Raw genomic sequence first — 14,302 nt, forward strand, 5'->3', positions numbered from 1 at the left:
GCACTGGAATGGAAACACAGACTGGATTGAACAGGTTAATTTGTAAAAAAATATATATATAATATAAATCCTACTTACGCTACATGTGGAGTCAGACCAAGTCTATGTCCAGATAAAAGCAAAGAAATCTACAAGTAAATAAGCTAAATTTTCACTTGATTCCAGCTCATTTTCAACACTGGATGGCAGTGAATTGCAGTTGTTAGACCGGCATTTGCACATTCAACAGTGAAACCTCTCTTTGGATTATAATAACTGTTATCAGCTCAACGAATGCAAGAACATACAGAAAATAGGAATTGTCTGTTTTATTGTCCCACAATAAAAGGAATCTATAATGTAAAAAAACATAGTTTTCAGATAATAGATAGCAGATGTTTTTTTGTAGCATGAACCATTTGGATGTGGGATAAGGCTGGATCACTGTAGTAAGCCTGCACTGTATCATTCGGAAACAGAATGGGATCTTAATATCATCAATCAGTCCTGAGCTAATGTGTATGCCATAACAACTTATAACATCACAGATATTCAGGAAATTAAAATACACAGCAGGTGATGACAGACCTGTCAATCCATCAGAATCCTTGTATCTAATATGTACAGTGGCTTGCAAAAGTATTCAGCCCCCTTGAACTTTTCCACATTTTATCACATTTCAGCCACAAACATGAATCAATTTTATTGCAATTCCACGTGAAAGACCAATACAAAGTGGTGTACACGTGAGAAGTGGAATGAAAATCATACATGATTCCAAACATTTTTTACAAATAAATAACTGCAAAGTGGGGTGTGCGTAATTATTCAGCCCCCTTTGGTCTGAGTGCAGTCAGTTGCCCATAGACATTGCCTGATGAGTGCTAATGACTAAATAGAGTGCACCTGTGTGTAATCTAATGTCAGTACAAATACAGCTGCTCTGTGACGGCCTCAGAGGTTGTCTAAGAGAATATTGGGAGCAACAACACCATGAAGTCCAAAGAACACACCAGACAGGTCAGGGATAAAGTTATTGAGAAATTTAAAGCAGGCTTAGGCTACAAAAAGATTTCCAAAGCCTTGAACATCCCACGGAGCACTGTTCCACCGATCATTCAGAAATGGAAGGAGTATGGCACAACTGTAAACCTACCAAGACAAGGCCGTCCACCTAAACTCACAGGCTGAACAAGGAGAGCGCTGATCAGAAATGCAGCCAAGAGGCCCATGGTGACTCTGGGGGAGCTGCAGAGATCTACAGCTCCGGTGGGAGAATCTGTCCATAGGACAACTATTAGTCGTGCACTGCACAAAGTTGGCCTTTATGGAAGAGTGGCAAGAAGAAAGCCATTGTTAACAGAAAACCATAAGAAGTCCCGTTTGCAGTTTGCCACAAGCCATGTGGGGGACACAGCAAACATGTGGAAGAAGGTGCTCTGGTCAGATGAGACCAAAATGGAACTTTTTGGCCAAAATGCAAAACGCTATGTGGAGCGGAAAACTAACACCGCATATCACTCTGAACACACCATCGCCACTGTCAAATATGGTGGTGGCAGCATCATGCTCTGGGGGGGCTTCTCTTCAGCAGGGACAGGGAAGCTGGTCAGAGTTGATGGGAAGATGGATGGAGCCAAATACAGGGCAATCTTGGAAGAAAACCTCTTGGAGTCTGCAAAAGACTTGAGACTGGGGCGGAGGTTCACCTTCCAGCAGGACAAAGACCCTAAACATAAAGCCAGGGCAACAATGGAATGGTTTAAAACAAAACATATCCATGTGTTAGAATGGCCCAGTCAAAGTCCAGATCTAAATCCAATCGAGAATCTGTGGCAAGATCTGAAAACTGCTGTTCACAAACGCTGTCCATCTAATCTGACTGAGCTGGAGCTGTTTTGCAAAGAAGAATGGGCAAGGATTTCAGTCTGTAGATGTGCAAAGCTGGTAGGGACATACCCTAAAAGACTGGCAGCTGTAATTGCAGCAAAAGGGGGTTCTACAAAGTATTGACTCAGGGGGCTGAATAATTACGCACACCCCACTTTGCAGTTATTTATTTGTAAAAAATGTTTGGAATCGTGTATGATTTTCCTTCCACTTTCTCACGTGTACACCACTTTGTATTGGTCTTTCACGTGGAATTCCAATAAAATTGATTCATGTTTGTGGCTGTAATGTGACAAAATGTGAAAAAGTTCAAGGGGGCCGAATACTTTTGCAAGCCACTGTATACAGATAATAATATGTGTACAGGATCTTTAATGCAGAATGCTTGGCGTCACTATACCTTAATTCTGCTAACAATTATTTAAACATTACATTAACCCAATATTTTGCCACCAATAAGGATTCATGCAGCTTAGTCACTATCGAGTACAAGGTACTGCTTTATTTTTACAGAGAAAAAGGAAATCCGTTTTAAAAATGATTTTTAATTTTAAAATTGGCTGTATGGGAGATGGCCTTCCGGTAATTTGGAGCTTTCAGACAACGGGTTTCTGGAAGAGGGTAAGGGGTCTATATACTTCCAAAGCAATATAAGGCCAGCACTCTCATAGGATGAAAATGTCAAAATGAATCACATAATTAATCACCGCTCAGTATAGCTTCAACTGAGCAACTCATGGAGTAGGTGGTAGAGGCTCATGGGAAATCAAATATGCTTAAAGGATAACTGAACTCTAAAAATGAATATGATTAAAAATGCTATATATACATATACAGTATAACAGTTTATATACTGACCTTACTGCACCAGCCTAAAGGTTTACTATCACTATAGTCGTAAAGGTTCAGTTCTTCAAAGTTAAGCACGGGAGCTCCCCATCTTGGATTCTGTTAGAAATGTCAGTGACACTCACATGCTCAGTGAGCTCTGGGCTGCTGTTTGTGACCACCCCTAAGCTTAGCTTCCAAATTAGAAAACAAAAGATGAGGCTGGCATGTAATATAAACTGATGCTACAGGGCTGATTATTAAATCCTGGTGCTAACTGCACTGGTTTCAAAACTGCCATGTACTAATAATCTGTATTGTTTCCTAAACAGCCTTATATTGTGACATTTCTATTCTATATATACAGTATATTGTGAGTGGGTCCCTAAGCTCAGTAAGTGACAGCAGCACAGAGCATGTGCAGGGAATCAGCAGAAAAGAAGATGGGGAGCTACTGGGGCATCTTTGGGGGCACGGATCTTCCCTGCTAAAGGGCTGGGGTTGCCTTGGGCTGATACAGAAACCCCAAACATAATGTTCAACATTTCTGTCCAATTTCTATAGTTAAGCTTTAGTTCTCCTTTAAGATACAGACCCCATCACACTAGATTGGTGGAAATCTTTTTGTCTTCTTCATTTTTAATTCTTTCCTGCAAATTGTGTAATTGTAGTGTGAAAAGTTCAGTTTTAAATTTTTTATGTGTGCTGTACTTTTCTGTGCTAAATTTGCAATTTCAGCTTTCCATAAGACTCCTTCACTAGGCAACAGCATTCCAGCCTGACAGGCCTCCTGTGGTGTTATAATTCCTGAAGTGGAGCATGACATAATTACCCAACAGTTAGAAAGACATACCACAAACCTACATCACCTTAGTTATTACACTGGAGTAGGCAGTAAGTTTGGGTTTAAACCTGCAGTATTTTTTTAGCCCTGCCTTCATATGCGCTGATTCTCTAGCCCATATACCTGTTCTATCAAATGAGAATAAACAGGGCTGTCTAAAGGGATCATTTACAACCAATGGGCAACTTAGCTCCAGCAAAGTAACTCATAGCAGCCAGATATTTGCTTCCTGAATTACGTAACCTTTAGTGGACTGATCCAAGGGGATTGCTGGCGGCTAATTGTGATGTGTTAAGGTGGCCAATCTGAGGACCCTATACATGGGCCAATAAACAGTTTTTATAAGCCCGTGTATGGGGCTAACAGATGGGCCTACCTAACTGATATCTGTCCGAAAATTGGGCAAACGTCGATTACGCAGGTTTAAAAATTCTGTTGGGATAAGGAGTACACTTACTGCCGTAGCGGTCCCTTAGGCCGACTCAGTAGCTTATCAGCCTGTGTATGGGCACTAAGGGTGGGCCTGCCCGACTGATATCTGGCCTGAAATTGGGCAGATATCGATTAGGCAGGTTTAAAAATTTAGTCTTGGCTACAGGGCCAAACAACCAAATTAGCCTGAATGTCGCCCACCTGTAGGTGGGGATATCGGGAGAAGGTCTACTTGCTTGGCGACCTCCCCAGCCGAGCGGATCTTAGCGTGAATGGCCACCTATACTTCACTGGAGCCAATTCAGAGTCCCGCTGACTTACATTTCTATAAGAAATGTAGACCCTGAGACTATTCAGGGTTTACTGAAGCAAATTTTAATAATTAAAAAGTTCATCTTCTCAGAGTGGCAGAGGCCCTGCAATGGTTTTTATGATAAGGCCCACTAACTACTAGTTACACACGTTTGCCATTGTTGGACAAGATTATTTTATTATTTCTTGGATTCCAAGTTTCACTGACAATACTGAGTCCTTTGGAGAGTAGTCAGTCCTATGATTTGGAATGGGGCAGTGCTCCTTGCATTTCCCAAAACCTGCAGTATGTCAAACAAGTGAAGTTAAATACAAATGAAATTGCTCAGATTCTACCAGGAAACACCAGGACCGGCTTCTAAGAATTTCTTAATGCAGATTTCTTGGCAGTAAAAAAAAAAAAGTTAAAACCACCAGCTTCTGATTTCTTTTGAAGGATAAAGGAACAGCAGTTTAAGTCAGAATGGGACATTTACACATAAAATACAGTAAAAATAAACACACAGTGATATGTTTGGAGTACAAAGCGTCACAAATCTGAAGCAGCAACAACATTTCAGTGCAGGGGAGACACGAAAAGACGAACCCAAACCAAATACGTGCAGATACACGAGGAGCTGTGCCAAATTCTTACTAATCATTGAAGCATATCAAAGTCCTTTATTAATTAACAGCGTGTATAACACATGACGGGAGCTAAAGATTGAATTATTTCACCCTTCTTCTATCAAAGGTTCTTTGATTCTGCTATAAAAATATGCATATGGTTCTTTTCTCAGCAGTTTCCTGTTTTAAGAGTGTTAACTGAGTAAATATAAAATTTAAACGGAGATTGCCATCTCTGCTTAAATATGTTTTCTTGACTCTACAGCCTCAATATGTGCCCCAAGCAGGCGCCCCACTTTCCAGTCAGTGAGCTACTACTGAATATTTCCAGTTTTACCTGAATGTTCACTGTACAGTCTGGACTTGGCAGAAGTACCATAGCAATGAGAATTCTCCACACAGCACATAAACAGTGAGCGGTTTTGGTAAGGTACATTATACATTTAGTTTATGTACACACAAGCTATGCCCTTATATTTGTTATTACTAAATACGAAAACATGTAAATGTGAAAACAAAACCCTTTGTCAAAAGGATATTATTTTGCTTTGAAATAGACATATTTAAATGTATAATGCATAGATCTGTGTCAGTTCTTTAGAATATGTTCAACCATCCATTCTGATTATAGAGTGTTAAAGCTCCACAGTAGCATTGAACTCTAACATCCAACTGAATAACTAAAAACAAAAAAAATGAACACATTACACATTAATGGGTGCCTAGTGACTTGGAAATTATCCTGTCTGCTCTGAAAAATAAGTGTTTTGCAAAACAGTTTTGCTAATCAGTTTATCTGAGGCAGGAGACTGAGAGAATGACTAGAAACTAGGGTTAATAATAGTTTTCTGTATATAACAGCCAAAGTAGCAGCTAGAGATGTTTTTGGCAGGAAGCCCTCGTTTATCTTGTACTTTGTACCATTGCTCTTCAATTTAACTGGATTAGCCTCCAGTAAACATATCTGCTTCTTAGTTTGTGTATAAGAATAAATGAAAGTGTATGAACATTATGAAACAAAAGTAGAAGCTGTTTAGCTATTAAATCAGTGCAATATAAATAAGAAACAAACAGCAGCTAGCCATGGCAATGCACCATATACAGCAGATGGGAGTTGCTGCTCTAGGTTTATAGCTGGAAAGCCACCAATGTGGGATTTCAGCATATAATAGTAAGATAGTAAGTTAGGTTGAAAAAAGATGTATGTCCATCACGTTCAACCATAATGCCTATATATAACCTGCCTAACTTCTAGTTGATCCAGAGGAAGGCAAAAAACCTCATCTGAAGCCTCTCTAATTTGTCGCAGAGGGGAAAAAATTCCTTCCTGACTCCAAGATGGCAATCGGACCAGTCCCTGGATCAACTTGTACTAAGAGCTATCCCCCATACCCTTCTATTCCCTCACTTGTACTAAGAGCTATCTCCCATAACCCTGTATTCCCTCACTTGTACTGAGAGCTATCTCCCATACCCCTGTATTCCCTCACTTGTACTGAGAGCTATCTCCCATAACCCTGTATTCCCTCACTTGTACTGAGAGCTATCTCCCATACCCCTGTATTCCCTCACTTGTACTGAGAGCTATCTCCCATACCCCTGTATTCCCTCACTTGTACTGAGAGCTATCTCCCATAACCCTGTATTCCCTCACTTAAAGCTATATAATGTATCAGCCAGCATGACTGATTCGGGGAGGGAATTCCACAACTTCACAGCTCTCACAGTAAAAAATCCTTTCCAAATATCTAAACAGAACCTCCCTTCTTCTAAACGGAGTGGGTGCCCTCGTATCAGTTGGAAGGACCTACTGGTAAATAAAGCATTAGAGAGGTTATTATATGATCCCCTTATATATTTATACATAGTTATCATGTCACCTCTTAAGCGCCTCTTCTCCAGTGTAAACAAACCCAACTTGGCCAGTCTTTCTTATTAACTGAGACTTTCCATGCCCTTTACCAGCTTAGTTGCCCTTCTCTGGACCCTCTCTAATTCAATAATGTCCAGTTTGAGCACTGGAGACCAGAACTGAACAGCATATTCTAGATGGGGCCTTACCAGCACTCTGTAAAGGGGAAGAATAACCCCCTCCTCCCGTGAATCTATACCCCTTTTAATACAGCTCAAAACCTTGTTTGCCCTTGCAGCTGCTGCCTGGCATTGCTTGCTACAGCCAAGTTTATTATCTACAAGGACTCCAAGTTCCTTCTCCATTATGGATTTGCCTAGTGCAGTCCCATTAAGGGTATAAGTATGGCAGATATTTTATTCAGTCAAAAAAAACATGGGGCTTATTTACCTATTGCTTGTAAAGAGCTATGTCCACATTTTAACACAGCTTTTCTGCTATATATTATAACAGAGGATTCTTGTCACACTTTAGCTAGGTCTTTAGTGATCATGAGATTAATTACCTCCTTTGGTGTGTTCAGCAGCAGTATTTTACAGTTGTAAATAAATGAATTCTAAAAGAGGCAACAGTTGGATGAACCACGAAGACTTCAATGCCTTGGTCTTAGTTTAAGGATAAGCGTATATACACAATACCCTGTACAGTAATTCCCAACTAGCATACAATGCCAAGTATTTTTATGTTCGACAGTAACAGAACTATATACTGAAATGACACCTCTCACAAACACACTGGCAATGCAGTATTTTAAATTATTTATTTATCACAAGTTTTTGACATCGCCCGCTCTTCAGGGCCAAAGATTTGGTCAAGTACAACAAACAAGTAAAAAGAACTGCACGTATGCAAATCATATCATAGACACTTCTCAAGACAATTTATTTAAAAATATATCACCGTTGAAAAAAAAGAAAAACAAAGAAACAAAAAAAACACAATTCAAGTAATTTGACATGTTCATAAAATGTACTTATCTTAAAACACATTTTTAAAATGTGCAAGCATTTGCCATTCTCGGCCATTAAATGTCTCCAAGTGTACAAATCTTGGAAGAAAAGGAGTCACTTTGTGTATAGAGTAAGTACAATATTGTCTATTTAAGGCACTTCACTTTGGTAGACAATTAAACACAACTTGCCGCTTGCTCAGGCTTAGGAATTAAGCAGAACAAAACATTGGATTCTGTCACTTCAGGAGACTCACAGACCCTCACACACCACTTACCTCTCCTGTAATCGGACTGGAGTGAGGGGGAACAAGGTTGTGCTCAGTTGTGCTCCCTACCCCAACCCCCGCCAGATTTCCAGTTATAACAAGGAAAGCTTGACTTTCTGGGGTTACCAATCTGTTATTTATTCCACACTGACACTAATGATTTACTCTCCACTACTGGTGAGTAGGAAAAAGAACAATGATCTGGGTTAGTTTTTAGCAGGACAGGGATAATATACTCTACACACGCCAAGTCTAAAGTGCAGGGGATGACAAAAGCTGGTGGAAGATGGAGGTAGTCTCCCACCTGCTAAAAACTACCCTGGGCTGATGCATCTAAACAGCATGGAGTAAGGGGTATTTGACTAGGGTCAACAAGGGGATGCCTAACACACCCTTTACAAATGTGTCAATAATGTTACAAGTATCGAAGAAAGGAAGACAACCCTGCACTATAGCCTCAGGGTGCGCATTTGTGTAATTACTGGATAGATAATAAAGAAAAGACACAATATAGGCACACCTGTGTTTCTCAAATAAAACCCAAATTTTATTAATTCTATTAAAAAATTACATGTATTAAAATACAGCAGTTACAACTCTTTAGGACTGCAATTACTAACTGCTGTAACAACTCTTACCATCAGCCCATTAGACAGAGACTTTCTTTTAAATTTTCCTTCTTTTCTATCCTTCTGCGTATTTTAATACATGTATTTTTTTAATAGAATTAATAAAATTTGGGTTTTATTTGAGAAACACAGGTGTGCCTATATAAATTTTGTGTCTTTTCTTTATTATCTATCCAATAATGTTTCAAGTGGCCGCTTTTTTCCCTGGTTCCTCAAGTTCCTCAAAACGATACGCATCATTGTTGCGTACAGACATAAATGCATTGAAATATATATATAAAACACAGCTGAATATGGGGGCGAGAATGCACTAATGATGGCTTTTAACTAATGGAAACCCCAGATGCTTTTGATTTTATGGTAGAAGGATGCTGAAGGCAATGGCATATGAGATGCCTGTGCCCATGAGATTTTGCGGCTGCTTTAAAAATATAAGTGTTACCCATAGATAACAAACATTTATAGGATTTGACACTTAAATGGAACATTGTATGATAGTCTACCTTAATTTAGAAAAAACAATTGGAACTAAAACTGGGAATCATTTATCGGGCATTACTGGGAATGTATTTTTGGTTTATTATTATACACTCTTCTGTAGAACGCTATACCCAAGAGTGAACTATCAGTTACCTTCAGGATTATTCTAATAAATCTATGAAGATATTATATCAGCTTGGAACACATTTGTTTATATTAATTGCTGGGACTAGATCTTTATCTGAAAATGTTCCATTCCATTGGTTCATTTTCTACACCTTAGATTTCTGGCAAAATTAAACTAGACTGGACACTGAAGCTTTTATATTTCTTCTACAATTATGTTAAAATACAAATATTTTAAAAAGACAATAGCATTCGCATCACTTTTGAAAAAAAAAAATGAAAAATGTGTCCAGTATTAAAATGGGATCCATCATCTCCTTGTAGATCTCAAGTATTCTTCTATTAGCATTGATATCAGCAAAAGGCTGCCTAAGGAAGCTCTAAAATTGCTAATCTTGTCTCAAGTATTAGAGCCAATAGTATAGACATGAGAGAATTCTAGGGCAGCAGCAGCAGCAGCAGCACAGTCAAGTGATTAGTGAGGCTTCAGCCTGAGAGTCACTAGGTGCGGTCACATTACAGTGATTGGCTTTGGATGGAGTTGCAGAGGTTACCTTGCAGACTACTCAATCAGCAGTTCAGAGGGTTTCCTGTGGCACCTTCTGGCTTATCATGAGGTGTCTGGTTTCAAAGGCAGACTTATGGTTAAGACAATATGATAGGAGATGATGGATCCCACTTAAGTCAAAAGCTTACACATTTTAAAAATGTGAAATTAGAGGCAGCTGAATTTCAATCACAAATTTTTAAAAAAATAAATAAATTTCCTCTTGTGGTTAGTACATGTTTTGAAAACAGTAGCAAATGTTCTGTTTGGAAGGAGTTTTTATAAATTATAACAAGTCACTTATCAAAAAATATAGAAAACTCTTGAGAAGAGCTGCTACAAAATTAGAAGTCGGCATCTCGGTTTTATGGATCAATGAATGAGACTGCTATGTATCTAGTTCCATTGGTTACAGGAAGACCTTCGTGTAAGTGTGTAAGACGCCCTGGGTGCATGAAACTCCAGCCCTTCCTTGGAGACTCAATCGAGCAATTATATCTAGCAAACCTACATCCACCTCCCTGCAAAAACAAAGATGGAGGAAAACAAGCATTAGCAAAAAAGGTCCATGTGTAACACTCAAAGGGAATAATAGAGGGAAGTGGCAGAACAGCAAGATGGGTATAAAGCGAAGAACAGTGATTAATATGACTTTTTATTAGAAGAAATAGATTAGTTGCATTCATAAACCAGGTTTGAAATAGTTTATTGAATTACTGCCCTTTCAGTGAGTCATGTGACAGCCCTGATAGCTGATTCCCACTAATCAAATGCTATTGTCCTATACTCTAGGTCTAGGGACAGTAGTTCTCAAACTTTTTTACAGTTACAGTATCCTAAAGCTGGCCACACACGTGGCGATCGGTCGCACAAAAGATTGTTCCAACCCTCCACTGATGTTCAGGGCTGAATCATCAGATATGGAGGTAGAAACAATAGGATTTCTACCTCCTTCTGCCGATTGAGCCCTGAAAGTAGATTTTGCCCAGGCGCCTTCAATGGCGCTCGATCAAAATCTTTTAAACTGACTGATCAGCGAGTCGACAGATATCCACAGCCTTCTGCGATATCGGTCACCTCGCCGACTTGCAATACACGCACCGAACATTGTACGAAACAAGGATTCGTAAGATATTATCGGTGCGTGTATGGCAAGTCGGCGAGTCGACCGATATTGCAGGAAGCTGCTGATATAGGCCGACTCGCCGATCGGGCCAGTTAAAAGATTTTGATCCGGCGCCATAGAAGGCGCCTGACCAAAATCTGCCTTCAGCGCTAAATCGGCAGAAGGAGGTAGAAATCCTATTGTTTCTACCTCCTTATCTGCCGTTTCAGCCCTGAACGGTTTGTGGCTGATTGTACGATCTTTCGTGCGACCACCTTTAGTGTAACTTTCACAGAACAACCCACAACAATATTGCAATGCAATATTTTAACCTATGATGCAATATTTGCAATGCAATATATTAACCTATAAATACATTCAAAAAATGTTGTACACCTTTTGTGCTTAATTTCATATTATTATAGACAATCATTACAATATAAAGTATTGCTTGCTAAAATGAGACTATAATGTAAACCGCACTGTAAAATGTATAGGATAATGATTTTCCAGCTAACAAATCCCCTAAACTCACATGTTGATTAAGGCATTTTTTTCACCATATCCTACCTGGAAATCTGTATCTTTCTTGTTAAGCGCAATATTGATTGTGAATGTTGAAGCATCATGATGAGGACGGAGATATGACTGTCTATCTGGAGTATATTTTACAACAAAATTCAGCAATGCATGACCCTAAAAATATGTGTAAAGAATGTCAAAGTATTAGTCATCTCTTCAAGAGAAGGGAAAGAACATCCATTATTAAATATAAAGTTAAATACATTAATTTACTCTAATTTATATATATATATATATATATATATATATATATAGTAAAGGTTTCTGTTGAGGCTGAAACGTCGGTTCAATAAATGTATTATTTATCAGAGCATTTTTACACAACTGTACATTTGCATTTCTGGCCAGTGACCCTTTCCTCATTATAGCACTATAAATCATATTTCTCAGCAGTATACTGTCAAACTGTGAATTCTGAAAAGAAATCTATAATAAATAAATCCTTGCTTATCCTAAGAGTCCACTGTAGCCTACCTACTGTAATAGAAAGTTATAAACAATGTCAAGTGTACGAGCTGATCGAATAGTTGGAAGTTAGACATTGCCATACCTTTGTGTAATAGCCAGCAAAGACTTTCAGAGTTATCGGAGCAATGTATTCCCTTATAAAATGGAGCCATTCATTATCTAAACCAATCTGGTTCATATGGATATCATCAGTTGGCACATTCTCATATCCACCAGCAATTCGAGTATCCTAATCAAATATTAAAAACAAGGTTAATTCTTCTCTGGCTAGGCATGCCTTGAAACATATAAACATCACTTTTTCATTCAACTGTGTTTATGTAATTAAAATAAGAAACTCAATATAAACTCCCCTACTGCTCTTAGCAACACATGTTGCCCAGCCTGAAAATTGCCAAAAATTCACTTGCAAGAATCATGATGCGGTTAGACTTACAGGGGGTAACAAAATAAGGGAAACAAGCTATAGCTCATTCCTAACAGTTCAAATATAAACACAGAACTGTATCCAGACACATTTACATTTGGAGAAGTCAAAATCGTGCACTCAACCCACAATACCTGTTGCCCACTGTTAAACTTGAGGTGACCCAATGCTATGGAGAGCCTTCTTGCAGGTTCATTCATTTCAAAGACTTATTTTAATAGTTGTATACCAGAATATAATGCAGTTTTAGAGAGTTATGTACCCCCCAAGTTACAAACACTGTTCCCACATTGTGATCCTATTATTTACTACTAAACAAATCAAAACTGGCTTCCTGAACACCAAGATAAAGTTAAATTCCTTTCATGGCCTCCCCAATGACAACATCTAACTACTTTAAACCTTTAAGGAACAGTAACACCAAAATATGAAAGTGTTTTAAAGTAATTAAAATGTAATGTAGTGTTGCCCTGCACTGGTAAAACTGGTGTATTTGCTACAGAACGCTCCTATAGTTTATATAAATAAGCTGCTGTGTAACATGGGGGCAGCCATTCAAGATGGAAAAAAGGAGAAAAGGCACAGGTTACATAGCAGATAACAAATACACTCTGTAGAATACAATGACATTTTATCTGTTATCTGCTAAGTAACCTGTGCCTTTTCTCATTCGCATGGCTGCCCCCAAGGCTACACAGCAGCTTTGCTTATATAAACTATAATAGTCTTTCTGAGGCAAACACACCAGTTATACCAGTGCAGGGTAACAGCGCATTATATTGTAATTACTTTAATACGCTTTCATATTTTGATGTTACTGTTCCTTTAATGTGAAGTTTTGGAGTACACAGAGCAATTATTTCCCCTTATCTCATCATGAGGCATAATGGAGGCATTTTATTTATTCAGTATTCTGCCATACTCAATTTACTACTTACATTATGGCATTGAAAGAAACACTGAAGAAGTTCTGTTTCGGTACTTGATATTAATATATGTGTAACTGTTTCTGTTACTTTCTTTACCTTGGCCGGGGATTGGGTGTTTGTAAAAAATAATGACCCAGTATAGCATATAGCTATAACCACACCCCTAGTTATGGCAGAAATGCTATTATATGCATCAATAAAATGTCACTTTAAACCTGAATTCTCCACCTACCCTTGGTAATAAATAAGCCCTAGAAAAAGAGGTAGGGAGTTTAAAAATGTTTCTCAAATTCTATATGTATTTGTTAAAGTGCTACAAATGCACCTCCTAACATCTGCCATAGACAATAGATACTAATCACAAAAAAATGTCATACTGTATGTGCGCTGCCAGACCATTGACCAAAGTTCTCCATTTCTTCTACAAGTTCATCACAGGCCTTTTCTGAAAGCACTGGAAACCAGAAGACGTCTGGACATGGCTACAAAAAAGACAATTAATATATGACCCAATACAGCATAGCTTGATCTTAAGAAATAATGTTTGAGAGGGGAAAAAATCACATAACAATTTACACATTTACAATCATGCCTACAGCTTTTCTAAAACTGTGGGTGTGAGAGTTTTCAATGAACATTTTCTGACTGAGTCCCCTTTTGGCCTGTGCAAGGACAGAGCAAGTTACTTGGCTCTCTGCATTGCGTCTGGCAGCTAAAGATGCTAAACAATGCCCAAGACTTTAGGCTTTTCAAATGGGGCTGCAGCTATGAATGGGTTATCTGATGGCAAACACAATAAGCTCCTTCTTCAAATCTAATCTTGCACAGTGTACCTTTTTAAACTATTTTTCAAACTAAGTTATGGCAAAAAACTAAAGACAATCAGAATGACTGTTGTTGAGATTTATTATGTTTAGAAAAGTGAAGAATGTAGTCTGAGCTCTGCTTTCTATCCATAGAAATAGTGCCTGCTGGTACCACTCAAGGG

At 38.5% G+C, this 14,302-nt stretch overlaps 1 protein-coding gene across 2 annotated transcripts in view; it reads right to left on the bottom strand.

The window, feature by feature from the left end:
• Positions 1-7,544: 7,544 nt before the first annotated feature.
• plod2 (procollagen-lysine, 2-oxoglutarate 5-dioxygenase 2) overlaps positions 7,545-14,302 on the bottom strand; it is a 67,468-nt gene continuing 60,710 nt past the window's right edge. For both annotated transcript variants that reach the window (XM_002938407.5, XM_004914355.4), the window contains 4 exons: positions 13,692-13,796; positions 12,041-12,187; positions 11,479-11,604; positions 7,545-10,324 (listed from right to left, as the gene is read on the bottom strand). In XM_002938407.5, the coding sequence (XP_002938453.2) occupies positions 10,169-10,324; positions 11,479-11,604; positions 12,041-12,187; positions 13,692-13,796 (534 nt within the window). In that variant the 3' untranslated portion in view covers positions 7,545-10,168. The remainder of the gene's footprint in view (positions 10,325-11,478; positions 11,605-12,040; positions 12,188-13,691; positions 13,797-14,302) is intronic.

This window comes from Xenopus tropicalis, chromosome 5 (assembly GCF_000004195.4).
Source record: "Xenopus tropicalis strain Nigerian chromosome 5, UCB_Xtro_10.0, whole genome shotgun sequence".
Taxonomy (NCBI): Eukaryota; Metazoa; Chordata; class Amphibia; order Anura; family Pipidae; genus Xenopus; species Xenopus tropicalis.